Source organism: Strix uralensis, chromosome 7 (genome assembly GCF_047716275.1).
Source record: "Strix uralensis isolate ZFMK-TIS-50842 chromosome 7, bStrUra1, whole genome shotgun sequence".
In the NCBI taxonomy this organism is placed as follows: Eukaryota; Metazoa; Chordata; class Aves; order Strigiformes; family Strigidae; genus Strix; species Strix uralensis.
The window spans coordinates 37,374,822-37,401,347 of record NC_133978.1 but is presented as its reverse complement, the minus strand read 5'-3'; the positions used below and the strand labels follow the sequence as shown (position 1 = coordinate 37,401,347).

The 26,526-nt window shown below is 36.8% G+C and overlaps 1 protein-coding gene across 6 annotated transcripts in view; it reads left to right on the top strand.

Annotated features, from left to right (window-relative positions):
* Positions 1-26,216, top strand: part of ATE1 (arginyltransferase 1) — an 86,352-nt gene extending 60,136 nt beyond the window's left edge. For all 6 annotated transcript variants that reach the window (XM_074875448.1, XM_074875452.1, XM_074875453.1 and 3 more), the window contains 2 exons: positions 2,595-2,715; positions 23,080-26,216. In XM_074875448.1, the coding sequence (XP_074731549.1) occupies positions 2,595-2,715; positions 23,080-23,258 (300 nt within the window). In that variant the 3' untranslated portion in view covers positions 23,259-26,216. The remainder of the gene's footprint in view (positions 1-2,594; positions 2,716-23,079) is intronic.
* Positions 26,217-26,526: the final 310 nt, after the last annotated feature.

The window sequence follows — 26,526 nt, the reverse complement described above, 5'->3', positions numbered from 1 at the left end:
CTTCCTCCATGGAATGAGTCACGGGATGTGGGTTTAACCAGTAGTGTAAATAAAATGCCTTCATGGGAGAAATATCTTATGTCTGGTATGTCTGGAAATACTTTTAGAAAGGGAGGATATTGAAGAGCATCAATGGCTTGTTTAATTTTTGCCTCTAATTACACTGTGTGTCACTGGTCAGTGATGTGTCATCACCTCAGCCTCACATATCTTCAGGGAAGTTTATTAACAAGATTCTAAATTTTGGGGAAGAAAACATCTAAAGGAAGTCACCTCAGAACTATTTATTCCTTCTTTTCCTCTCAAGTAGTGTATTTTGATGCCCAAAATAAATACTGAATCTACACTGATGGATTGGATAATCAATTTTTCCCATTACTGGTTTGCTCTGTACTAAGGAGGATCTTTTTTGTTAGAATCAAACTAGTAATGCTGCAATGCAGTTAATTTTATACATCCCATTTTATGACAGAATATGACATTACAGAAATAACTGGGAAATTTAGAATAGGGCTGCATAGTGATGGCATTCACGTGGGGGATTCACAGATGTGATATATTTCAAGATGTAGGGGCAGTATCTTCTAGGAAAACTTCAATGGCTGAGCGATCTTCACTTACCCATGCTCCTAGGAAAGACTAAATTGCCAGCTTGTATTTTCTGTGCTTAAGCTGTTTCTGCCTTCTTGGCCAGTTGAGAAAATGTCTTTAAGTCAACAAGTAATTATGTTCCTTTTATTTTTTTTTTTTTTTTAAAAAAAAGCCTGACTGAAAAGGCATGTTTTTTTCCCAAAGTTCTTAAATTGTTTCATCTGATTTATGGTGACTAAAAGTGTTCTTTAAGCATTACCTTCACATACCTTTCAACTATTTCTGTTTAGATAGCATAACATTTCAAAGTGGTTTATTTAATAATGTCATTTCCATTCTCTGGCCTTAGAGGATTTTCTAAGGCCTTGAGGTTTAAGCTTCTGCATGGAATTGGAGGAATATTGTTTTAATTTAATATAAAAATTTATGTTTAATTAAAAAAAAAAAAACAAACCAACAACGGTAGTTGCAAGTCAATCCTGAATGCTCTTCAAATGAGAAAATAAGAGTCATACAGACTCCTTTTGGAAAGATACATCAGGTATTTGACAAAGTTCAGCATGAAGCTTAGGTTGGTTTTTTTGTCCTCGTGTGGACAGTTATGACTTTGTTTTTATCAGAGATAATTTTTGCATTTCTTATTCAACAATTTACAGTTGGTGGGAAATATACAATAAAAAAACGTTCTACTGTAAATATTGTGAAGAGTTGAATAGTAAGAGAATGAAAAGAATTGGGAATCTCTGCAAACATTGAGAAGATGGTTCTTCTGATTTCCAAAATTGGGTGTTGCTGCATAAGGGTATGTCTAAAGGCAGAATAGCAGAGCTTGTGAATGTGACTTAAAAATACATTTTTATCACCAGATTGTAGTCACATTAATTATCTATGTCCCTTCCCACACATTGGTCAGCTTCATTCAAGACCACTTTGCATTGTTTCATAGTAGATGTTGGAAGAAAAATCAACTTCATAACAAGATGATCATTACCTGTTTAAAGTAATTGCTATGAAGAACTCTTAATTGCATCAACTGCAATGTGACTTATAATGCCCGGTCTTTTAACGGTTGCCTCAAGACCTGTATAATTGAGATCCTTAAACTTTTTAATTCTATTTGCTGTATGTCTGTTTCTCAAGCTGATATGTGAAATGAATTTTCAGTTTAAAAAATCTGATATTGCTACCATATGGCTCTGAATGTTGAGAGGGTATGGATTAAATGAATAATGACCTAAAGATAGATTTTTGACTTAAGTTATAGGCCGATGAATAATCTTATTTTAAATCAAATGAAGATCTGATTAGAGGAGGTTATTATTGCTGAGGTGGTGATTTTCTGTGTAGCTAAAGGGAAAATAATTATGGCTATTTAGTTTCTGGGAATGTCTGCAAAGAATATCTTCTTAATAAATCAATAAAAAATGGTAGAATTTCACTAATTCTAATTACCTGTAAACTATTCCAGGAAAAACTCCAGGAATTAAAAAGAAAATGTGGGTATTTAAGTAGCAATGAACAAAATGCTTCATCAGTAATGCAGTAAAAATAGCATTGTGCTTACTGTTAAGCATGGTTTTTTTACTGTTAGATTTTTTTTTTGTCTTCATTATTTGCTAGAATTACCAACACTTGAGACGAGCTGCTTTTGGAGGTGCTGAGTTTTTTAGTGTCAGCACCAGCTCAGTAGAACTCTAGAGGATAACGTAAATACAGAATTTCAGTAAGCAAAGCCAAAACTTTTCTAGTTCGTCTTGGATACCGTAACAATGTGTTATGTTAATTTTACATTTTCTTCAAGTGCCAAGGTTAAGTTTGTATTCCTGAGGTGGTGCTGAAATTACTAAAGAACTAAGCCTGTGATTTCAGTGAAGCTGTTTCTGACTCATTTGGTGTAGATTAGATTAAAATTATTCCTCGTTCATAGGAAAATCTGGAAAGTTGTAGCCAGAGTGTTCTTGTGCAACTGATTTTTTTTTTTTTTTCCCTTTTCTCCTTTGTAGGGTCAGTACAGGCCCTCTGACTTGTTGTGTCCAGAGACATACGTGTGGACGCCTATTGAGCAATGTCTGCCCCTGCTTGAGCACTCAAAATACTGTCGATTCAACCAGGACATGAAAGCAGGTAAGTTTACAAGTTATGATAGGTCTATACATTGTCTGTCTTGTTTTTATAATGTATTGGTATCGTCTGCTGCTGAAGCATTATGGAAATCTTATCTGTGAAGGATAAGAAGTGTAAAATTCATAACTCCTCCAGCAGGCATTAGCAAATAGAGAGTTTTATCTTTTAAAATAAAATAAACAATACAAATTTTAAGTACATTGTTTTACAGGCTCTATGTAGATGAAAGTTAGTACATATTGCTGCCTTTCAGATAATTATATTTGTTATTCTGTGCATGAATAAATCTGGTCAAATAATTGTTCCTCCCTTACATTCCAGTCAGATGAATGCATAAAGAAAGGACATTAGAATCAATACAGGAAAGTGAAAGGTCTGGAGAAGCTTAAAGGCATCCAGTGCTTTTGTTAAGAAACAAACAGGCAGATTTAGTTTAACAATCTGTCAGTGAATTTGAAGAATATAATGAGCAGCAGAGACACCTTAAATATCTTGAATAGATGGGACATATATGTTTATATTCTGTAAAATAGGTACTTAGTGATTTGCCAGCATAGAATGGTCAAAAATATTACCCACCAGAAGATAATACAGTAATGCTACTGTAAAACAATGCAATCAAACTGAAAAAAAACACATGTACTTGCTTTAGCTACTGACTCTGTGGGCTGATTGCAGGCCCTAAGGGAGCTGTGGTAGAGGAGGCTTGGTGTGGTGCTTGGGTGGAAAGGAAAAACTGATTAACTTTTTTATTAATTGAAAATTGCTGAATATCCTCCACTGAGTAACAAATGAAAAAGCTTGTCAGTGATTAAGCTCAAGAGTACGTAACACCATGGTCTGTTTTTAGCCGTCAAAATACAGATTTACCTGTCTCTGAGTTTGAGTACTCTTAAACAGCCGCTTCTTTCTTTTTGCTTTTCATGGCTGTAGCTTAATACAATTTTCATTCACTAGCTGGTCAACTGTTAACTGTTGGAAGGGTAGGATGTAGATAAATGAAAGGAATTTGAAGAGAGATGACCACTTAAGCAGGATTGTGAGCTGGAAAAGCTGCTTGAGTTCCTTGCTTTCCATCATCCTGTGCATGTTACCATTTATGCTGTGACTTGGTTTCTCAACTGGAACACTAAGGTAATAATTACAGTAACTACCGTAATGAGGTTCAAATATTTCTAGACATAGGTACCTATTAGAAAGTTTTAGGAGCAGAATTACCTTAACTGTTCTGTGCAAATAAGGAATGTTCTTTAGGGATTGTGCTGGTAGCTGTGTGATGTGGTGGGAAAAAGTCTGAGGAGCATGCTTGGATGCTCTTTAAAAGAGTATTTATCACCATGGGAAAAGCTCAATGTGTAAGAGTTTTAAACGGGCAGCACATCATGTCTTTATCAACTAGAATCATCATTAGGTTGGTGAGAGGAAACTGGAAAAAATTACAAAGGTAGAGGAAGAAGGGAAATGGTTTTGGAGGCCAGTGGTGTTCAAGATACTCTTATTCAGAAAGAAAGGAGTGCATTCATTTAAGCCCCAAAATGACAACTAAACTACTGCCTTTGAAGGTGTTAACCCTGTATGAGTAAAGGGGCACCATCTTCTCGATTCTGTGAAATTCCTGTGGCATACCATGCATTTGGAAACTTTGGATCATTATCAGCACAGAATATCTCACTCCAGACACTACTGGAACTGTGACTTACGTCCTGTGGTTTAAGGAAATTAAAACATAGCTACATGTTGAAATGCACTGGACCTGCTGTGAGCTTATAGTTATTTGAGGTTTAAGTAGTTGCTAGCCCTAAGGAAGATATTTCTCAACAGTAAAATCAGTTTCCTTCTTTCTTCTTTACTCTCTACAATAGTGAGTAATATGAGTTTCATGAAGTTACAGTGAATTTTTAAAAAAGGATTAAGAATGATCTGGTCTTTTTTTGCCTCTTGAATCAGCTTTCTATAACACTGCCCATAATTATGTCAGTTAAGTAGGTCATGATTTATCAGGAGTGGTATTTCTGATGTAGAAACTGAGGGCAATAACCAGATCCAGTCAACAGCTGGGAGAAATAGTGCGACTTGCATTGCTGCCTGGGGCAATAAAACAGTCACTGGAAATGGTCATCTTTTAATATTGTCTGTAATGTCAGAAAATTTCTGAAACGTCACCTCAGACTAGTTTGTTCATCATGTTTGGCAATTTTTGAACTTCTTTTCCCTCCCTTTAAAAAAATTTTACAGAATAAATTTATCAGTTGTGGGTTATGAAAATGCATTATAGAGCAGCAGCAAGTGCTACTTCAGGAGAGGGTGCTATGTGCTTTGACCTTCCAAGTCTCTGCAGTATGAAAAGGATTTCTGAGTATTCATACACATTATATTGCAGGAGTCCTTCCCATAATCAGATGTAGTTTTTCTATTCTGGAAAAATAAAAAGAAAAAAGAAAAAGAGATGCTGACAAAGTAGCAAAATTTTTCTAAAGTATCAGAAAATAGTTAATTGATATTTGCAGAGGATTTTTGCCTGGTTTACATTATGTGGTTGTCCCCAGCTTGAGCATTTTCAAATGATTTTAAAATGTAGTGTTTTCTATCCCCTTCTCTTAATATCTAATACTTTTGTTAACATTTGGAGAATGAAGAAGAGAGGACAGACAAACTAAACAAAGTTCTTAACTCTTTATACCACAGAGATAAGTCTAAAGAAGTGTCTAACAGTTAATAAATTAAAAAAGCAATCATAGGAACCATAATAACTTTTTATTGTTTAAGATGGCAAATCATGGGTGCCTGATGGTTGAAATAGGTCCAACTCTTTACTGCTTCTGGCCAGTGTAATGAGATTCAGCCTTACTTAACCTCAAAACACTGCAGTCATACAGAGACAACGATGAGGTCCTGTGCCAGCAAACGCTCAAATTTGATACTTAAATAAACTGCTGGTAGGCTCTTTATGTGCAGTTCCTAACGTGTATTGAAAAACATCAGTTACTTCAGAAGAAAAAATTGCATAGCAACACTCAGACAGCATTCATGGATGAAAGGTCATGTTAGTCAAGTATTCTTGCTTTTATAAATTACCAGTTTTGCCTAAATTACTCATGCCTCGGAACAGATTTTTCATTTTTGTTGCCTGCTCAATTTGAAAAATTCAGAAGACCTAACATGATCTTATAAATGAGAGAGGTTTATTAGGGTTCTGATGTTTTTATTATTAACCTGTGGCTGGTCATTTACTTACAAGTAAATAAGCAGCTAGTGAGGTGGGGCAGTAGTGAGAGGCTTTGGACACTGATGCATTCTGAAAATTGAGATAGTGCCAAACTTCATTTAACAGACTATTAGCTATGTCTACACAAAAGATGGATGGAGTTACGGTAAAGAAAAAAGAAGTTAGTTAAAATATTGCTGTCACTGACTTTGTCAAATATCAAAACTGATGAGCAAAATTCAGTCACATGATGGCATCTGCTGAAATATTCCTGGGCATGGTCTGTCTGTCATAATAGTTAACTTCCTCCTCTCAGAACTGGCCGTCAAGGTTTTGTTTCATTGGTACTTTCACTAACAGCTTTGCCCATGGAAGAAATGTAGTATGAAGAGAATTACAAATAATTTACTTGGTATCCTGGCAATACTTTTATCCTTCCACTTTCTATTTTTTTGAGACAAACCCAATGACATCTCTTTTTTTTTTCTAACATCTTTTGAGATTTTTCGGTTTGTTGCTCCTGAGAAAAGCCTGTGAAAATCATGTCTTCATGAAGTAAGATCTTTATGAAAATCTACTTTTGGGATGTTAATTAAATTAGTGGGAAACTTCAGATCTTTCTTCCCATCAGCACTGGACTGTCAACACCTTTAGGAAGCAACTTCAGATAAGGGCAGATACAATCCCAATCTGAAGTGGTGGTTCAAAGCCTTCATAGTTTTATAGCCTCCTGACTGTGTTGAGTAATGTGGCGTGTATGTTGTGCCAGCCAGGGTGAACAAGGTGCTGTTACCCAAGTGAAAAAGCTGTGCTTGATCCGAATTGCTAGGCACAGCCCTCAGCAATCCCAGTGGTGGAAGCTGCTTCCCACCTTCCTGTGTCTGCTGCTTTGAGTAGTGCAGATCAAAAAGGACTTTAATGCTCTCTTTTCTTGACTGATTTGTTTGCTGAGGTTGATGAATTGGCTAAGCTAATACACATCTGTTCAGCTTCCTGTATATCTAATAATAGAGTGAAATCAAAATGGAATCGAATGGAATACATTAATTAAAATGAAAGTACTTTCTCCAGTGTTGAAAAATACACATAACAAAGGCATACATAGACTCCTCTGTCTTGGCTTTGTGTGTTCTGTAAGACAAGACGCTCTTTGCTCCAGAGAGTATAGTCTAACACAAACCATGATGGATGCAAAAGGATGGTGTAAAGAAACGGGAGCACTTCTGGTTTGTCTGGTCAATTATAGTAATAGATTAAATTATAGTCTGTTAATAGACTAAATGGTAAGGGAGTAAACTGACTAAACTGAGTTTTTTGTAAACATCACGGTGAGGAGGGAGAGTTTTGAAGAGGGATCTAAGGAAGTACATTAGTTATCTTTTAGAGTTGATGGAAAAATCTTTTGCAGCATGAAAGGTGTAGGAGAAATGAAGAATATGGGGAGGCACAAAGGAGTTTTCTTCAAAACCAGATAAACTGGTCTGGGGTATCAGATCCCGTAGTCAGGGGTAGAACTTGCATTACTGCCTGTAGGTGCTGGGAATGAAGATGGGGGTGAAACAGACTGTGGAAAGCTTTGGAAGTGAGATTGGTCTGATGTGATCAGGATGTGGGTAGCTGATAGAGACATGCATGGAAAGACAGGGAAGTAAATTTTGCAGTAGTTCATATAGGTAGAACGATGAGAAGGGCTTGACAAGAACAGAAGAAAACTGTTGAAATAAGTAATGGTAGGATTAAAACTTGAAAATCTAGATAGATATTTCTAGAGGTGGATAAGAGAGGCTGGTTTTTAAATACACTATGTAGAAAGAAACTCGACGTGAAAACCTGGAGAGATTATGAAGCCAAAGTCATATGCCAACAGAAATTTGCCAGTGCCTAACAATTCAGCAACCACCTTCCTCTCATTGTTCTTGATGCAGACCAGACTCTGCATCTGCCCTCTCCACACAGCAATAAAGACCTTGTTTCTTCCAGCAGAGGAGTGGAAGTCCTTAGAAGAATTTAGTCTTTAGACTATTTCCAGATGGTCTGAGCCACGATAGGCATTGGAATCAAGAGAAAATAATTTCTCTTTTCTGTGCTTTTCAGTGATCTGCCTGCAGCCACCCAGGAACTGGTCAGGCTATGTCTACACAAAAGACAGATGTTGAAATCCAGAAGGTCTTATAAATTGCCTCATGTTCACATACAAGTCTTAACCATCTGAAAAAAAAACAACCCACCCTGAAACAACACTAAAATCAGTGTTTAAACTCTCCAGAAGTATTAGGTGAATGATCAGTGCCAGAGTCCTGGGACACTACACACATCTATGTAGAGGTCAGATTTTGAAGTGAGAGGTCTCACTTTAGGCTCACAAGAATCACTCTAAAAAAAACCCCATTTGATGTATTACCTTATGAACAGAGTTGATACCAGATCACTAGTTTTTGAGTTATTGAACTAAAAATTGCTTAAGATTTCCAGTCTTTTTCTGTAGTAGTCTTGTAATTTTATTTTACTGCAAGTTTATACCAGATTTTTGAAACTTCTAGGAATACAAGCTGAAAAAACTTTTTTTTGTTCAGAAATACATCTTTTTCACATATTACAGAACTAACTCCTCCTTTGTTGCATACAAAATGAAAATTTTCTCAGCATTGTTATTTTGCTGCACATAGTAAGCTAGAGTAGTAAAAAGTAAATAACATTCCCAGTATTTAATAACTCTGAATCCTCTTATTAGTGACTTGATTATGCATCTTAATGCTTCTTGCAAGAAACTGAGTGTTATTAGTTCTAGTAAATTGTGGTGGGTTGACCCTGGCTGGATGCCAGGTGCCCACCAAAGCCACTGTATCACTTTTCTCCTCAGTTGTAGTGGGGAGAGAAATTATAACGGAAGGCTTGTGGGTTGAGATAAGGACAGGGAGATCACTCACCAAGTACCATCATGGGCAGAATGGACTCGACTTGGGGAAGTTAGTTTAATTTATTACCAATCAAATCAGAGTAGGGTAATGAGAAATAAAACTAAATCTTAAAACACCTTCCCCACCCCTCCCTTCTTCCCGGGCTCAACTTCGCTCCCAATTTTTTTCCCTCCTCCCCCTCAGCAGCGCAGGGGATGGGGAATGGGGGTTGTGGTCAGTTCGTCACCCGTTGTCTCTGCTGCTCCTTCCTCCTCAGGGGGAGGACTCCTCACACTCTTCCCCTGCTCCAGCATGAGTTCCTCCCACGGGAGACAGTCCTCCACGAACATCTCTGACCTGAGTCCTTCCCACGGGCTGCAGCTCTTCATGAACTGCTCCAACGTGGGTCCCTCCCGGGGTCACAAGTCCTGCCAGCAAACCTGCTCCAGCGTGGGCTCCTCTCTCCACGGGCCCACAGGTCCTGCCAGGAGCCTGCTCCAGCGTGGGCTTCCCACAGGGTCACAGCCTCCTTTGGGCACGTCCCCCTGCTCCGGTGTGGGGTCCCCCACGGGCTGCAGGTGGATTCCGCTCCCCTGGTGACCTCCCTGGGTGCAGGGCACAGCTGCCTCACCATGGGCTGCACCACGGGCTGCCAGGGAATCTCTGCTCCTCTCCCTCCTTGCTCACTGACCTGGGTGTCTGCAGAGTTGTTTCTCTCACATTCTCACTCCTCTCTTCGTCTGCTGCTGTGCAGTTGTTTTTTTTCCCCCCTTCTTAAATGTGTTATCCCAGAGGCGCTACTGCTGTCGCTGATGGACTTGGCCTTGGCCAGCGGTGGGTCTGTCTTGGAGCCGGCTGGCATCGGCTCTGTTGGACTTGGGGGAAGCTCTAGCAGCTTCTCACAGAAGCCACCCCTGTAGCTCCCCACTACCAGAACCTTGCCACGCAAATACATAAATAAAACTTAGAATTCTTACCCAGAAATCTGCAGGCTTGGGCAGTTATACCAAACTTATTTTAAAAATATATTTGTGTGCATAGTGCTTTCACTAGAAAAAGAATTTGTCACAACTATTTTATTAACCTTGATTTCTAGTGCTGTGTTTTTCATATTTAATTTTGTGTACAATTTAGATACTATTCTTTGCTAATAAAAAAGGTGTATTTCAAACATGTTTTACATTTATTGTGTATGTGAATGCAAGTATTTTGTTGATTTTCTTTTTTTTTTCCTCACCAAGTACAGAGGCAGTTTAATTTTAAGATATATTTTAAAAGTATAGTGTACTATCATGATACTGGCCTTATTCCTCCTCCCTCTTAGCGGAAAAGCCATGATCACATATTTGTATCCATAAAGTGAACTGCGGTTGCCGTTTGGTCACGTCTGAGAGTTTAGATCCCTGACAGAGTGATGTATACGTGTAGTGTTGCATCTTTGAATCTAGTCAGATGGATTAATGCAAAAGTTAATGTTTGTAAGGGTAGTGTGAGGCAGATTAATGTTTGTAAGAATAAATGCGCTGAAGTTCTCGAGACGATGAAAATGTAGTCACAAAACTATGACAGATGGAAAACATTAAACAAATTGTTTAGAACTGTGCAATCATCTGATTAGGGAGAAATTGCTGGTCTGCTCTAAAACAAACTGCTGTTTATAATTTTTTTAAAGATACAGTGTTGTGTAGTTTGGAGAGTTAGGAAACAGTTTTAAGTAATTTTTGATAGATCATGAACTAAATTATTCTAAAGAACTAACTTTCCACTATCTTATTAAAGCTATAGGTAATAAATTTGAATTCTGTAACCTAGAAAAAGACCGACATATCAAATTATTTCTCGCAGCTCCTCTGGAAGAGACACATCTTACAAATTTGTATCTGTTTCTGATTAAGTTTATAAACACTTAGAATCATCAGAATGCATATTTCTAAATCCAGTGTGAGCCCTGAGCATACAAGATATTTAAACAACGAAGATAGTGCCAGTAAGGTGTAGCCAGGCAAATTTTTCCCTCACTCTTTAGTATGTTTAGATTAAGTTGAAATGATTGGTGTGGGATTTTACCCTCATATGCAAAAATATGCTCAAATATTCCAGTGCTTCTGTAATAAAAAGGTACTGTTACTAACTTAATTTGTGGGTCCTAAACAACTGACACTGTGTAAATTGGCTGTGGGGTAGAAATTACACTGAACCATCAGCTCTGCAATGGAGTCTCCCAAAACAATCAATTGCCAAGACAGAAAGGTCTTTGAAATATGATTTGAAGTGTGGTCATAATATGAACTCCATTTTGCATTGTTAATTGCAAATCTCAAACTTTGCTAAATATTTATGATTTAAAAGTCTGTATGTATTGATATTCTAAATGTATCTGCTTCTGACATATGTGTAGCAGAGTAAACCAATGCCCCTCAACACACACCATCGTCTGACTTTAGTGTAGTTCATGTAACATTTGGCTTGGACTGCAAAATTCCCCAAAATACATTTTAATCCAAAATGACTTATCATAGAGATTGTGTAATGAACAGATGTATTTTGAAATTACATAATTTTTTGAGAACCTTACTTGAAAAATAAAGATATCCTGTCATACTTCTCCTCGTGTTGAAGAGATGAATCTTAGGTGGTTGTGTGCTGAAGCTACTCCTTCACCATTTGAATGTTGTGACATTTGATTCTCTAGCAGAATAATTCTGGGTTTTTTTGTGACTGGACCAGAAGTGAACTCATTAGTTGGTGAAGATTCAGGGGAATGTGGGGAAGGGCAAAGACTGCCAAATCTTGGAGGAATTATTTTCCATACACAAAAGGTGTTAGAAACACAAGAACAGAAAGTAAAAATTAAATAATGTGGGATAAGTAAGAGAGATCATGCAGATTTATTTCATGCCGAGCATAACTAGCATATGGGATTAGTTTCAAAATGTGATAAAAGTTAAAAGCTGTAATTAGGTGCAGATACAGAGCAGCTGTGGAAGCAACACCACAGGCATGTGCCGAGTCCCAGCGCAGCCACATGCTACCAGCCACCACAGCAAACTTTTTTCAAGGTCAGACCTTTTGTAACGATCCTTGGTGCCTCAGAACATGTTTACTCTCTGCTCTGGTGACATCATCCTGACTTTTCACATGGAATATAATTTGATTCCATGTTTTAATTAATTTAGCCAGTAAATTGATTGTGGTAATCTGATTTATTTAGTTGATAAGCTACTGCCAATTGCTTCAGTTTTCCTATTTCATGGAAACGATTGCATTTGTAATTCTCAGCTTGACTCTTGTATTTGGTTTTTTTCCTCCTTCTCATATATCAGTCTTAACGAGGACTTTGCTTTGCCCTTCTTTTTCAAAGATCATCTTAGTGCTTTCTGCCATTTTCACTTCTAAACAGTTAAAATATTGGAATAAATGGTATTTAGCTCTTTTATTGTCAGATTTTTTTCCTGTTTCCATCCCATTTTTTGGAGCTGTAACTCCGTAAAGCATAACCCTGTAACTTTTGTCTTTCATACTATGTTTTATTCCATTGGTTTTACTGCCATTGTAAGCTTGGGGCTCAGTACTGCGTTTTGCTGTCGGCTTGAAGTGTCATTAAAACCTGTGATTAAAAGTCCCTGGAAGTCTGGTTGAAAGTGGAACTCTCTCCTGGGAAGCCTTCTTGTGAAAGTCTGAAGTCCTCATTAGTATCCCCTCGCTATCAGCTGGTTTGGGGTCAGTCCCATGGGAAGACTTTGCTTCAGAAAAAGAAACAAAACTGCCAACATTTTTTATTCTTGCATAAATGTGATGGAAATAAGTATACGGAAATATATTTATGAAATAGAATTTTAAAAAATCCACAATTGCTAAAATTCCCTTTGTTTTAATTAATATTTCTATCTCAGCCACAAATTTTCTTTTTAATTCCCTCGAAGCAAGGTTATAATCCAGAGGGTGACGGTGGCCTATTAAAGTTACAAAGTGTGTTTCTTAATTTGTTTGTGCAATGCAAAATGACTCTAAAATATACAAAATGAGGCAATAGCAGTATTCCTCCATTGTTAGCCCTTGTAAAATTAATTTGACATCAAAAGTGAAGTCTGAAACACTTTTACATGTCATAAACATCAGCTTTGCAATCAGTGGAAGTTGTAGAAATTCAGATACTGGGCAGGACAGTCGTGATTTGCTCTCACACAGACATGAAGGTCAGTACGTCATCTTAGGCACTGTTTGTGTTACAAAACTTTTGACTCATTAGTGTCACTTTGTAGTTGGAAAATGACAGATTTTAGTGGAGCTGAGTATTTGGCTTCTTGGGTAAATCTTACTGACTTACAAGATATTTTAGCTACCAGCTGAAATGAAAATGCAGTTTATATAGTGTTTCTGGTTTTTTCTTATGCAAAATATGTTAATGAAGTAGATGAAATAAGCTGTTCTGAGATGGCCGTGTAGTTACTAGTTTTAAAGTTCTACTAGAGTTAGTAAAGAGGTAAGCATTCTGTGTTTATCTAAAAAATATTTATTCATGTTTTTCATGAGAAATGAATGAAATATTTCATTCATCCCTAATAGGAAGTGTTTGTGTGGCAGTTGCTTTCCATCCCTCATCTTTTCTATGTAAGATGCATCGCTAATTTAGTATTCCCAACCTGTAATTCACAGATTTAATGGCATGTTTAATGTGTCTCTCCCAACAGTAACTGAGTCGCTTTTGATGATGTTCTTGAGATGACAGGTACCTTGCTAAACTCTCTGGAAAGATATGTGTGGAGTTTTAATTCCGTGTTAGCAAGCGAATTAAAGAGTTGCTTTCATGTGCTGTTTCCAAGTGCTTGTTGGATTTTGACCATGATTTTCCCTTCTGTCTCTAAAGAGAAATGAGCAGCTCAAAATACTGAACTGTATTGTTCTGAATAACTCGGATACTTTGAGGAACAGAAAAACTCAGCTAACAAAGGTTCTGAGAAGCACGGGGGAGATGGATCTGGTGCAGGATAAAGCTTGCTCAGGCTCGTCAGTGCTGACTTAGATTAAATAAACCTTCCCAGAACCCAGCGTGATCAGAATCAGACATTGGAAATGCCTGCAGAGTCCAGCAAAAATGAGTTGGGGCATGAACGAGCTTGTAAAACTTTGACCTAGCTAGTTTGGATCTGCAAAACTACCTTGTGCAGGCTGCTGATTGTCGGGGCGCTGCGGTCGCAGAACCTGATTTAGGGAGATGGTGTGCAGGGCCATGCACAGAACTGGTGTCTCACGGTGCTCGTGCATTTAAAACTGAGCTGTGCCTGCTGCGGTTCTGGTCCTTGTATGCATGGTGTGTTTAAAGTGAAGACATAACTGAAAGTTGACTAGATGACCAAAAAGGGTATTTAAAACAAGAAAAAAAAAAAGAAAAAAACCAAAAAAAACCAGCACGAAAGCCTGCTGGGTATGCAGTTAATGTTCCTCATGGGCAGTTCAATTTCTCATTTGTCGTATCTGAAGTCATCAAGAATAGTGTCAGAGATACAACTTGAAAAGAATTGATTAGTTCATTTTGTCTTCTGAAAGAGCATCTAAAAGTGAAATAGTTATCTTTTTCAACTTGCCATCTACTAGATTATATTCCCTTTATTTTTCTGGGGTTTTGTCTTGTTTTTTGTCTTAGTATCTTTACTTTGCAGGCACTAGATACTGTTTTCAGATGGGAAGTTGTTCAGTCTCATTTAAGTTAACATTTTCCCAGGTACTACTAGTTTTTTTTATAGTGCATCCCTGAAAAGCAAGTCCTTGGAGAAATATCAGTGTCATTTAAATCTAGCCCTTTGGTATCCAGTTCTCAGTCACCATACTTCAGGATAATAAATTGAGGTAGGCTAGAATAATTGTATTACATGAGAGCTCCTCATAAGTAAACCAGGATTTTTATACCTACTGTTTTATGTGCATCTCTTTCAAATGTCTCCAAAACAGCGGGCCATACTTGGATTTTAGTGTTAGGCAATGCAGTCAAAGGGTTGTATTTGCAGGTAAGCCAGAAGCCTTTGCAGGTTGCTGTGAATTACAACTGAAAACGAGAACTGCTATGAATCGCTGTATTCACAGGAAATGTTTTCCATTGGCCCCTATTCATGTTTACTACTAGAATAATAAGAGTCAAAACACAATGAGTTATTGTTTCCGTGTGGCACAGCAGGGTTAGCGGATTTTGAATGCGTTTTGTCAAGTGATTAGTCTGCTTGCTTCTCAAGATTGAATTGCAAATCATAAACCAGTTGTATGATTTCAGGCACAAAGCCCAAAATTTTGTTCGGAAGATGTCTAGGATTTACCCTTGTTGCAACTTCCTGTCTTTACCCATTTTAAGGTTCCCTATAAGTTATATTTTTAAAACTGTAATTCTTCTGTCTTCCTGTTTTAAGGATCGTTGATAATATTTTGATAAAGTGCATTTTTTCTCCATAGGAACATTCTCTTTTTGAACAGTGATTTCAAAAGTTCCTATTTATTTCTTGTTGGAGTAAGTGCAAAGAGTTACTGTACTTCCTTTGTGACTTCTGCTTTCTGGCTTTAATCAAGAATTATTTTATTTGAATTTTGTTGTTGTTGTTGTTTATGCTTCATTTTAACTATACTCTTACTTTGGTTCGAGTTAGTATTTTTATACCCCAAGACTTACTGGTCTTTCATATTTCCTAATGTATGAATCTAGTATGAATGAAGGAATATGAGGAAAAATGCATTGCAACTCACTGTTTTACATAAATATTACTACTAACAGGTGTTGCTTATCTTGTCACTGTGTATTGTCTATTTTGTTTTGAGGATGACTTCCAGCGCTTTGCTGATGAATGCAAAGAAGTAACGCTTTAAATTGAGTAAGAAACTAGCTTCAATTCAAAGGTCAGATACATTAGACTGCTGACTGAGGTGGAAACATTTTCCATTTCCAGTAATTAATATCTCCAATATTTCAGTTATAAAATTTGAAAAGTTAATTTGTTTCTTACATTTAAAGTTTCTTTGTTTTAAAATCATTGATCATTAACTTTGACAAGGCCATGTAAACCAGATGTAGCTTTTCTTTAAAAAAAATTTGACAAGGCTGTAGTATTTCTCAAATAAATTAACACTGCTGTGGGGTAACCAGCAGGGATGGGTGCTGCTTTTATCATTTTTACACCTAGTTTGGAAGGTCAGGTATGATGAAACTTTAAAGCTCCTTGTAAATTGAATTTTAAACCTGTTGTTTTTCTTTGATTTGGAAAATGTGAACACTGTGTTCATCTTTAAAAACGAGGTAAGTTGTAACTGCTTCAAAATTGAAAATTTAAAACCAAGAACAACTTTAAACAAAACCAAAACCCAAGCATACCCTTTGGGCTGTCCGTTTGAAAATACAGCAGTTTTCAAGTGCTAATCTCCTTACTTTTTTTTTTTTCTGTGGATTTAATGCTTAGAGGTAAAAATAGTTTTTCTGAGATTCCATTTTTAAGCAAAATGGAAACTAATTTATAATGTGAGTTATTTACGTGGGAGTTTCCTTCAAGGATTGCTTTAAAAGTGAATCACAGGTTTCAGTTAATGGCACGGTTTTAAATATTTTAAATTTTGAACTAGGACTGGTTCTTTGCCTGTTTCCATTCTTTCTTCCACTGTTTCATCCTGCTACGGAGAAAATAAACTCCAGTTTCTCTGTGTAGCATGGATGCAGAAGCACAAAGTGAAGATGGCCAAATGCTGCCTTTGTTCCAGGGGGTTTAAGTAGCATTTAAGGAAACTGAAACTTAGGATCAGAAACAGCATCATTTCAGAGTTTAGCAGGAGTGCCACGTTTCTTTTTTGATTTAGAAATACCAGACCTCAGTAAGGCGTCTTAGTAATTCTGAATCCATTCTGTACAGAAAACGTAAGAAATATTTTCCTGTGACTAATGTTGGGGTTTTTTAAAGAAATTGGCAGTTGTCCTTTTTCCTATTTAAAAAATAAGAAAGTCAATAAATTTGTCACTTATTTTTAATTATTTCTTCACTTACTTTCCTGTAAATGGGAAAATGTACTTTAACAAGAAGTTAGCTTGCTTGCATCTCTAGATTATACCCCTGACAAAAAATGTCTTATTTGTGAGGAGTATATTAAAGGGGATGAGGGAGGAGGTACCATTGACTCGGCACCCATCGCGCACGGCTCGGAAGAGCAGTACAGAACACTGCCGCTGCAGGCTGTCTTTCCAAATCAATATTGATCAAAACCAGCTTGACCCAAATCAGCCACCACCAAAAAGCTGGTTTAGTAATAGTTTGCTACAAAAACCTTTGAACCATCACACTTTTTTCAACGCGGGGTTGGCTCCAAGCCTGCGTAGAGTTGCAGCAGGCTGTTGCAGAGCTCGCTTGCCGCTCTCTGAGTCTCAAGGTGTAAGGCTTTGCACGTGCTTACCCAGCTTTCTGACCAGATGTAGCTGTTTTTCACTTCAGCTTATATTAGGTAGTAATAATAAAGGTTAATGTAGTTGGAGAATAAAAATATTTGGATATCAGCTTCCCAAAATAATTTTATAAAAATGCTAATCAATTCCTACGCTGCAAGAAAAAAAATTCACAACATGAAACTTTGAATTTCTGTGCAAAATCACACTGATGCCCTTTTGCTGTTACTGGGAATAAAAATGGTAAAACAATTCCTCCTTATTTTACAATGGTATTTCAGCAGGAATGCATAGCAGCATTTGAAAATCACGTTTTGGTTTCGGGAGGGAGCTTGCAGTTTCGAGGGGAAGTTGGTTTGGGTTGTGCAAAGAAATAAAACCTGAATTGTACAGGAGTATGTCAGACTTCCTGCTCTTCACATTCCTCCTAGTCCCTTGAGTATAAAAGTATTTCTGGGGCCGATTGCTGGATGAGGCTGACTTTGAAGACCACTGCTGTTACTTTTAGCTTATTATTCAGTGTCGCTCAGCAACGTTGCCTGTGCTTTTGACGAAGGTGCGTGTGTGTACCTGGGTGAAGAAATCAAACCAATATCTGCCTGGCATCTGCCAAGACAAACCATTGCGTAGAGAGTCTTTAGGTCACTTCTTCTTTTTGCTTTGTTTTTTACCGATACTTAGCAGTGTATCTGCTATGCTTTGTTTTATCAGAAAATAAATCCTCCAGGTATGAATAGCATTTAATAGTGATATGGGGGTGGGAACAAATAATTTTAACACCTCTTTGCAATCTTTGCAATTTTTTATGGGATCACAGTGGCAAGGTTGAATTATATATGAAATCTCTCCTATATTCAAATTTCAGTAGATGAATGCTATGCAAATAATTTGGTGTTTTAGGAGTATAGGGGAAAAGAGAAGGAAGTGACGGTTAATTTACTCAACAGGAATTCAGCTGTATTTTTAGCTTTGAGACTTACAGGATGATATTTATCTAAAGGCAGACAGTTGGCATACACAATTGCTCAGTTTCCTAAAATGACAGGAACTTTCAATCTACAGAATCGATTTTTCTGAAGTTTATTTTTTCTATGTATCTACCATCCAAACTATATTGATAGAAGTAACTGAATTAAGGGATAAGACCTTGTACGTTTTGTATGTCAAGTGACAGTGCCTCTTCTGTAGACAACAATTAATTAACAGTTCCATGATAATCTTCACAAAGGCAAAGTCCCAGGAGTCCAAATGGACATTAGCAGTACTATACCTCCTTCTAGTGCTATTGCTTATTTATAATGCCTTGTTAGTAAAACTGCTTCCACCAAATCCAGTCATTTCAAGTGATAAAGATGAAGTGTTTCCAGAGGTGTCAGGAGAGAATGCACAGAAATAGATAAATTATAAAAAAACTGTATAAAAAAAAAATAAAAATACATTCCAAGACCCAGTGATATTTGCTTAGATGAACAAAATTTGGACTTACGGGAGAATGGTTTCTACAGTATTCTTAAGAAACTTAGCATGTCTGCTGCATGGCACAGTTTTTGAAGCCGTGGCATACAAGGTCTTATCTTAGTCATAGAGGGCTGCGCTAGGGTGATGGCTAAAGAAGTAAACCTTAGAAAATTAACTGGCTATAAATTATAACTTGATGAGGCATCCGATAATTATGCACTTGCAAGAGAAATTTTGTCTTCAAACAATTTAAACATTTTATCTTTCTGAGGGTTTTATAAATTAATGTACCAACTACTTGTGAGGCAAAGCAGAGGTTAGTGGGAGACTCAGGAGGTATAAAATGAGAAAGTGTGAGGAGGAAAAATGAGCTTTTTTCAGCTTTTTGATGGTAACGATACTGCATTCAGTAATTACAATAATGATTAAAGTTGCCCTAACATATTGTTCCCACTGTCTGATCAGCGTGGGTCTTTCTAGAAATGGAAGTCACTAACTGAAATTTCTTTAATAAAACATAGAAACAATACTTATTGACAGAGATTTTTTCTTATTTTCAGCAAGTAATTTTATTTAATACAGCATATGATCTCATTTTGAATTGGGATTTCTCCTGTATCCCAGCATCAATCATACAGAGAAGGCCTGTTAGAATTCATTGGCATTTTCTTAAATATAAAGCAGATTTTATCATGTGCCACTCAGCAGGAGCAGATATTTAATTTTTCTTTTTGGGAGGGTAATTTCTTTTTTAAACAATGCCGGAGCTTTTATTTTCAATTAAATTCTCTTAAATCATGAATAAAGGGAGTACTTTCCTGAATTCATGTGGTGTTGCCTCCAGAGCAGTAGCAATTGAAAGGTGGCTGAATTTTAACTTACGGATTTGTTATTATGGTTACACAAGTTCCTATTCACCTTTTCTAAAAGCTTAACTATGTACCTGAGATTATTTTACTGATACTTAACATTTCAGTAAAAAGTTTCTTTTTCAGATGGAGTTTAAATTATATATATTTAAGTACTTTTACAGAAGGTTATTTTTATCATTAAAGTTTTTATTTTGCGGGAGTCAATGGAAAAATGTTCACTAAAACAGGTAATCTTTGTAGACATTTGGACTATTATTGTTCTACCTTTCAAACCTTGTTTGAAGAATCTGGAATCAACTTTAATGTGTAGAGCAAATATAAATACAGTCAATCAAATGTAAGTATGTAAGACCAAACATATCTGGCTTTAAACTTTTCCTGATGATAAACTCATTACCAAGTCTTTATATGTATAGTTTACTGTCAGTGTTAAGCTTAAAACATGTCTGAAGTATTCATATTACAGTGTTTTTTTCCAAGATATTGGTATTTTCTCGATTGCTTTGGGAGAGCCTTCTCCTGCCTGAGGGTTGTGTTATAAACCTGCGCCACAAACCTGTCCAAGAAAGGACTGATCTACAGCATGGTTTGGCAAGCCTCACTTCTCCCCAGAAAATGCTTGGCTGCAGTGCTTAACAAATTTGCTAGAACGCTGGGTCATAATAAGTTTCATATGGCTTAGAGCAAGAGCTAGCGTGGGCCTGATTGCAAGGAGGATAATGCACCGACTGCGCTTGATGTAATAAGTAAAAGTGGAATAAGGGTATAAATGCTGAGCAACAAGAACGGGGTTCAGCTGAGCCAGTAAGGCTGTAGTGAAACTGAAGGTACAGTAGCTTTAGTTACTGTAAGAAATTGAATCTGGGGCCAGGAATACTACAGTCCAAAAGATGAACTCATCCAGAGTATCAGGCTTCAGTATTATTTGAAAGCAGTGGGTATCAAACAGTGAGTAGTGAACAGCTTTGAAAGTGCTTTTGGCATGAGACTATGAAGGCTAGGCTTGGCGTAAATCCATTTCAGGACACAAACTTACAGTCAGCCTAGAGGTGCAGTAAATATAAACTTTCCAATTTAAGAACTTAAAATAACTTTACACTTGTGTCACCTCCAGACGCCAAACTTGCAAATTTTTCCTTGGTGAACTTTCAGAAAGGAGGAGGATGTAATAGAATAGGCAGTAGGCCTGGTAGTAAAAACAACCTATTGGGATATCAGGAAGGTGTTGGCCACACATCAAAAACCTAATGGATTTCAAAGAGGGAGAGAAAGCCATAAAGTGTTTTTGACTTGGTGTTTATCTAAAGCAATTGCCAACAATAATTAGTGGAGAATGCAATCTTAGCAAGTACTATTCAGATTTTCTTCCTTCAAACCACGTTTTCCTAGTTAAGTCTTAAGAAATAGGTTGTGCTTTCATGTTAGGAATCAAAACACAGATAAAAGTAATGAAGTCACTCTAAATTTTGTAAAGTGGGCTTCGTTTCGTTTCACATACTAAATTCAGGCAATCAGCAGAAAAATGTTTATAAACCATTTTTGTGGATGGGTAGGCGCAAGTTCTTAAGAATGTCTTGCAAAGAAAAGAACTTCGTAGAATCACAGAATGGTTTGGGTTGGAAGGGACCTTAAAGACCATCCAGTTCCAACCCCCTGCCACGGGCAGGGACACCTTCCACTAGCCCAGGTTGCTCAAAGCCCCGTCCAACCTGGCCTTGAACCCTTCCAGGGATGGGAGTGTTCATGACCTCGACAAAAGACAAACTTTATTAAAGCAGAAAGAGGGCCCAAAAGGGAGTATTGAGCTTTTCCATAGTAAGGGCTATATTTAAATAGAGATTTGTCTTATAGATTTCTTCAGATTCTTCCAGACAAGTTGTTTAGCTTAGCTGTGGCAAGTCTAGTGAGCAGGTATGTAAAAAAAAAAAGTAAGGTAGGACTTGGTGACCAATTTGCTTCCCAGAGCTGGTGTCATATCACTTTGGATGTATTGCCATTTGTGAAACTTGCTGAGAAAGTTCTACCTCTGTTTATTCTCTTACAAATAAAACCTATTTTTGAGTTATCTGTTTTTCCCCAGCAGTTGGTTTGATTTTGAGTCAACTGATGTTCAGCAGAAGGCTTCATTGTGGGTGTTGTAAGCAGGGAACGGTGTAGAGTGGATACCATTCAGATCCTGTTCAAGGAGCCTTAAATGTTCTAACCTAAGTGAAGCAAGTACATAAACATATAAAATATTTTAATTTGAGGCAGATTGATGCAGTACTTAAAGCTAAGCAATTATACTTACCTGTGCTGTCTCTTCAGTCAGAATAATGTCCTGGTGCAGAAAAAAGATTGAGTCTTTGCGTAGTTGATGTCCCCAAATGCTGATGTTCTAGTAAGCATCTCTTCTCTGTTACTATTTGAATTTATAGGGTTCTATTCTCAAACTCGTAGTTCAGATTCTGTGTTTAAGTTGACTCTTACATTGGCGGCTTTTAAAAACTGAAGTTCAGAAAAGTCCAAGATGTCTTTTACCAGTATTTTGTAATAATTTTATTAGTTTATCCTGCAATGGCCTCAAGTGTGTGGCATGTTCTCTGACTTTCTTTGAAGAGTTTTCTAGCACTGTAGAGCCAATTTTTATGGCACGCAGCAGCTATATAACATTATTATCCAGCAATAGTAGCATCAACTGGATTCATAAAAACAAGGAAGTTTTAACTTGTTCAACGATGCTCTTATGTGTATGATTCTGGTTAAATTAAGTCACAAGGGGTCTGTAGATGAGGTTAATAAGATTCAACTATGGTGTGTGTATCTTTGAAAGCCTGAGGAATTATGTTGTGCCCACCCAGCTAGTGCTTGCCCTGCTAACTCTGCTGGTCTGCAGAGCTCAGGGATCAGACTTGAAGTAAGGGCATGTGTTCAACTTCATTCTACTAGAGAAACTCGGAAACCAGTATAAGTGAGGACGAAAAGATGGGGGCTAGAGGGCCAGGGAGTTTCACCTGGGAAGGCAGTTTATTGCCTGATGCTTACCTAAGGCAAACAGTATAGAGGCTTCTTGCTGGTTTTAATACGCTTTTCCCAACTGGGAAAGGGAGTGCTCTGTGCTGGTGGATTTTGCAAGCGCTGTAGTAATTAAGTGCAGTATGGCAATAACAGCAAGTCTCTTCTGGTCGGTTGTGTTTGAAAGTATTTCCCAGATAGTTTCACTTCTGGCAGTGGACTCCAGCGAGCATTAAATGAATGTGAACTAGAGGTATTTTCAGAAATGCTATATATCACCATCAGAAATGTGTGCTGCGTGATTTGTTTTTTCACACACCACAAATACAGTTACTTTGCAAGATAGGTTTTGTTTTCAACTGTGATTCAAGAAGACTGCTCTGTAGATCAGCTCTGCTTTCATCTGCTCTTCATCTGCAGATTAGTTTTATTACTTCATACAGTTTTCATTATGCATATTGAAGTTAGTTGCATAAATTGATCACATGGACAGTATAGATAACCAATTTTTGTGTTTTCTGGCTCTCTTTGCAGTTGATGAAGGCCGTATTAAGGAACTGGGCAGAGTGAGAGTACTTCACAAGAGAACCATCATGCCTTACAGTGTGTATAAGAAAGGAAGGAAGGGGCCAAGCGACGAAGCCAGTGTTCAGCAATATGCAAGTTTGGTTGGACAGACGTGTTCAGAAAGAATGTTGTTATTTAGAAGTTGAAAAATCATTAAATGGCATTTTGATGGCACTACCTTTTATTGCACTGCCACTGGATGATATGTACTATAGTTTTGTGTTGGTATGCCTACTCAAATAGCAGTATGAAATACAGGTATATATCTAGGCTTGTGTGAATACATGGTACTGTGTTTAAAGGTCAGCTCCAATAAAACTTACAATACAGCAAGGCTTTAGCAATATAAGTTTAGAAAAACATGCTTGCAATATATTTTAATTAAGTAGTTTTAGCCTTTCTATGCATTTTGAATAATTCTGAATATCTAAGCAAAATGAAAAACAGGTGTCTTTCTTGTACAAAGGTCGACTAAATCTAGATTAACAATAATTAAATTACAAATGTTTTCAAATAGCACCTTGATTATCTGTTGTTAAAAATTGCCATGAAATTTATGCTTGCATTTGTATGCGCCGAAACTCTTGCAAGAGAATTGTAAACTTGCTCTTATTTTCTAATGTGAAGTCTGGCGTGGTTTAATTTTATTTCAGTAGTATATTTAAAAACAGGACGAAGTTATTTTCACTGCACATTCTTCATTTGTTTAAAGCAGTAGGTTAGTGTCAGGTCCTAGTGAATGTAGGAGTTCATAGTAGATTCTCAGTGGCAGGGGATGCTGTGCTTTGGAAAACTTTCCCCTTTGGAGATGAAACAGAATAGTTGCACTATAAATATACCAAAGATATGCAGCCAAGTGGCACAGTGGGTTTTTGGTATAAGCCTTATCCTTTGTCTAAAAAGAGTGGATATTTTAAAGCACATCACTAATGTGAAATAGAGCTGGGAAGGTTTATCCTATAGCTCCTCAGTGCACATTTCACAACTATACTAAAAAAAGACATGAGGTACCACTGCTGGGTTCTGTTGCAATTTTTTTCTGCAGAATTTTATGGGAAGATTTCAGTATCATATTCCTGCGTTTTTACTGACTGTTTTGTTTATGGTGCAGCAGCTCACAGGTTAACATCTTTAATAACATTTTACTAAATAATTCTGTTGGAAACACAGAAAGTTGTGATGCTTTATGAAAGCACTTTATTATCTGATATATGAGCGTTGTCAGTAGTAGTCTGTGTCCCTGTCAAGTCATACAATTTATAGGATATTTGGGAAATACATTCAGTAATGTATTACAAAATCGTAACAATTCCAATGCATTCGTGTTTCTTATCTTCTTGGATAACAGGAGCTAGTATTTACCTTGAATCAACTTGAAGTTTCCTGTTAACCTTTGAAGAAAGATTTTTGTTCAAGAATATACGTCTAGGTGTTTTTCCCCAGAAAGGAACCAAATCCAGTTTTACCCTCTGAGGGGTGCATCTCCTATCATTCATGGGCTTGATTTAATTTTAATCATTGATTTTTATGTGGAAGAGACATAAGAATTTTGGCATTCAAGTGCATTGCAGATTTAACTTTTTTCCATATCTGTTTGATCTTTGTAATATTATTGATATAGAGTACATCTTCAACAGTAATTTTAAAAAATAATTTTATGTTTTATTAATTGGGATGTATTATCTACTCCCAGTCTGCAATAAAATTCATTATTTCTGTTAGCATTATATCTAGTATGTATTTATCTGTTGCCTGGTACCAAGAAGTTTCTGTATACTATACAATCTAGATTGTCCATGTCTTATCTAAGGCTATTGCCACAGGAGAACCACTAAATGCTACTTATGAACATTATTATCAACAGTTCCTTTCTGTGGAGAAAACACTCTCACCACTCAGTGAAATGTCAAATAACATAACATTTTCTGCCTGCACAATGTGTTGAAAAGCAGCAATGCCCATATGGCTTAAAACCAAAATAAATGAGAAAACCTTTTTCTATGATATAAAATCAGTTTGCGGGCACAGAGGAATTCCAGTATGACTTGCAAAATCTTAAAGATTATCAAAACCACTTAATGATGGCCTCGCAGTGCTCCTGGAGAAGTTAAAGTTTCTGTTAAATTGCAAGAGAGCAGACTTACCGTCACCACTGAGATTTCTTGAAGAGCTCCATCTTTTTGTGCCCGCTATTTGTTACTGATTTGCCTTCTAGATACGTATTAGACTTTTATCTGATGCTCTGTTTCTCTTGGGGAGCTCTTAAGGACTGCAGTTAAAGAAAAGTGAGATAAGTATAAAATTGAAAATGGAGTACAGCTTGAAGTTGTTGTTAGCTGACCACTAAAAGTAAATGACCATTTCCTGTGAATTCTGAAACGGTGCTTTCATCTTCTGACCTCCACTAGAACTGCAGCACCATAGCATGCTGGGCTTCTGACTCTTACTGAACTCAAATATATATATATATATGTATGTATAAATATATATATATATTTATCTTAAAAAAAGACAACATTGAGATTAACTCAGAAATTGAGTTCATCTGATGTAGTGTGCTGAGATCTGACTCGCTTCTTTAGTGTTATTTAGAGGAAATTGTGCAGTATTTTTCAGGACTGATACCTCTATCCCTGTTTTAGAAGTGGAATAGAGTCTGAGGATGAAGTTCTGTAAATTTTGCCATTGACTTCAGTGGAGGTGAAAATTCACCACTACTACAATTTTATTTAATGAGATGTTGTAATTGAGAATTACTGAATTTTGAGAGACTTGATTTAGTACAAACTATTTTATAAGAGGTTTTTTTAGTGTAGTTTGTGAGAGTTAATCCCTAAAACAAGGTTGCCTTGTTCTATCATCTGTTGATAAATGAGCGTAAAATGGTGGTAAGAAAATGCAGAGCTGTAACCAATGCTAAAAAATACCATTCTTTGTTTTAATTGGAAATAAATGGGGAGCTTACTCATTTCCAGCATCAACACATTTTAGTAAATGCAAAAGAACCCGCATGTTGAGTTTGTAATTGCTTTTCAGCAGGCCTGTTTGACTTGTAAGTATAGAAAATAAAGTTATTTCTAGTCTCTGTGAATTATTATAAGTAATAGCTCCAAGTGTGACTTCTGTATTACTTTGTAGGAAATCATTATCTTGGAGGTTGACTAAGTGTCCAGTGAACAGCAAAATCAGGGAAGTCAAAGAGTAGCAGTGATTAGAAGGGATACCTATCAGTTCAAAACACATGAGCATATTTTAGAACTAAATTTCAGTTCTGGCTAGACAGATTAATGAAGAGTTTATGGTTTGAAACAGAATTTATAATTCTTTTGTGAATAGAATAGAATAGAATAGAATAGAATAGAGGCTTTTCACAAATGGAGACCAGGTGGAACTATTTATTTTAGTTAGGCTATA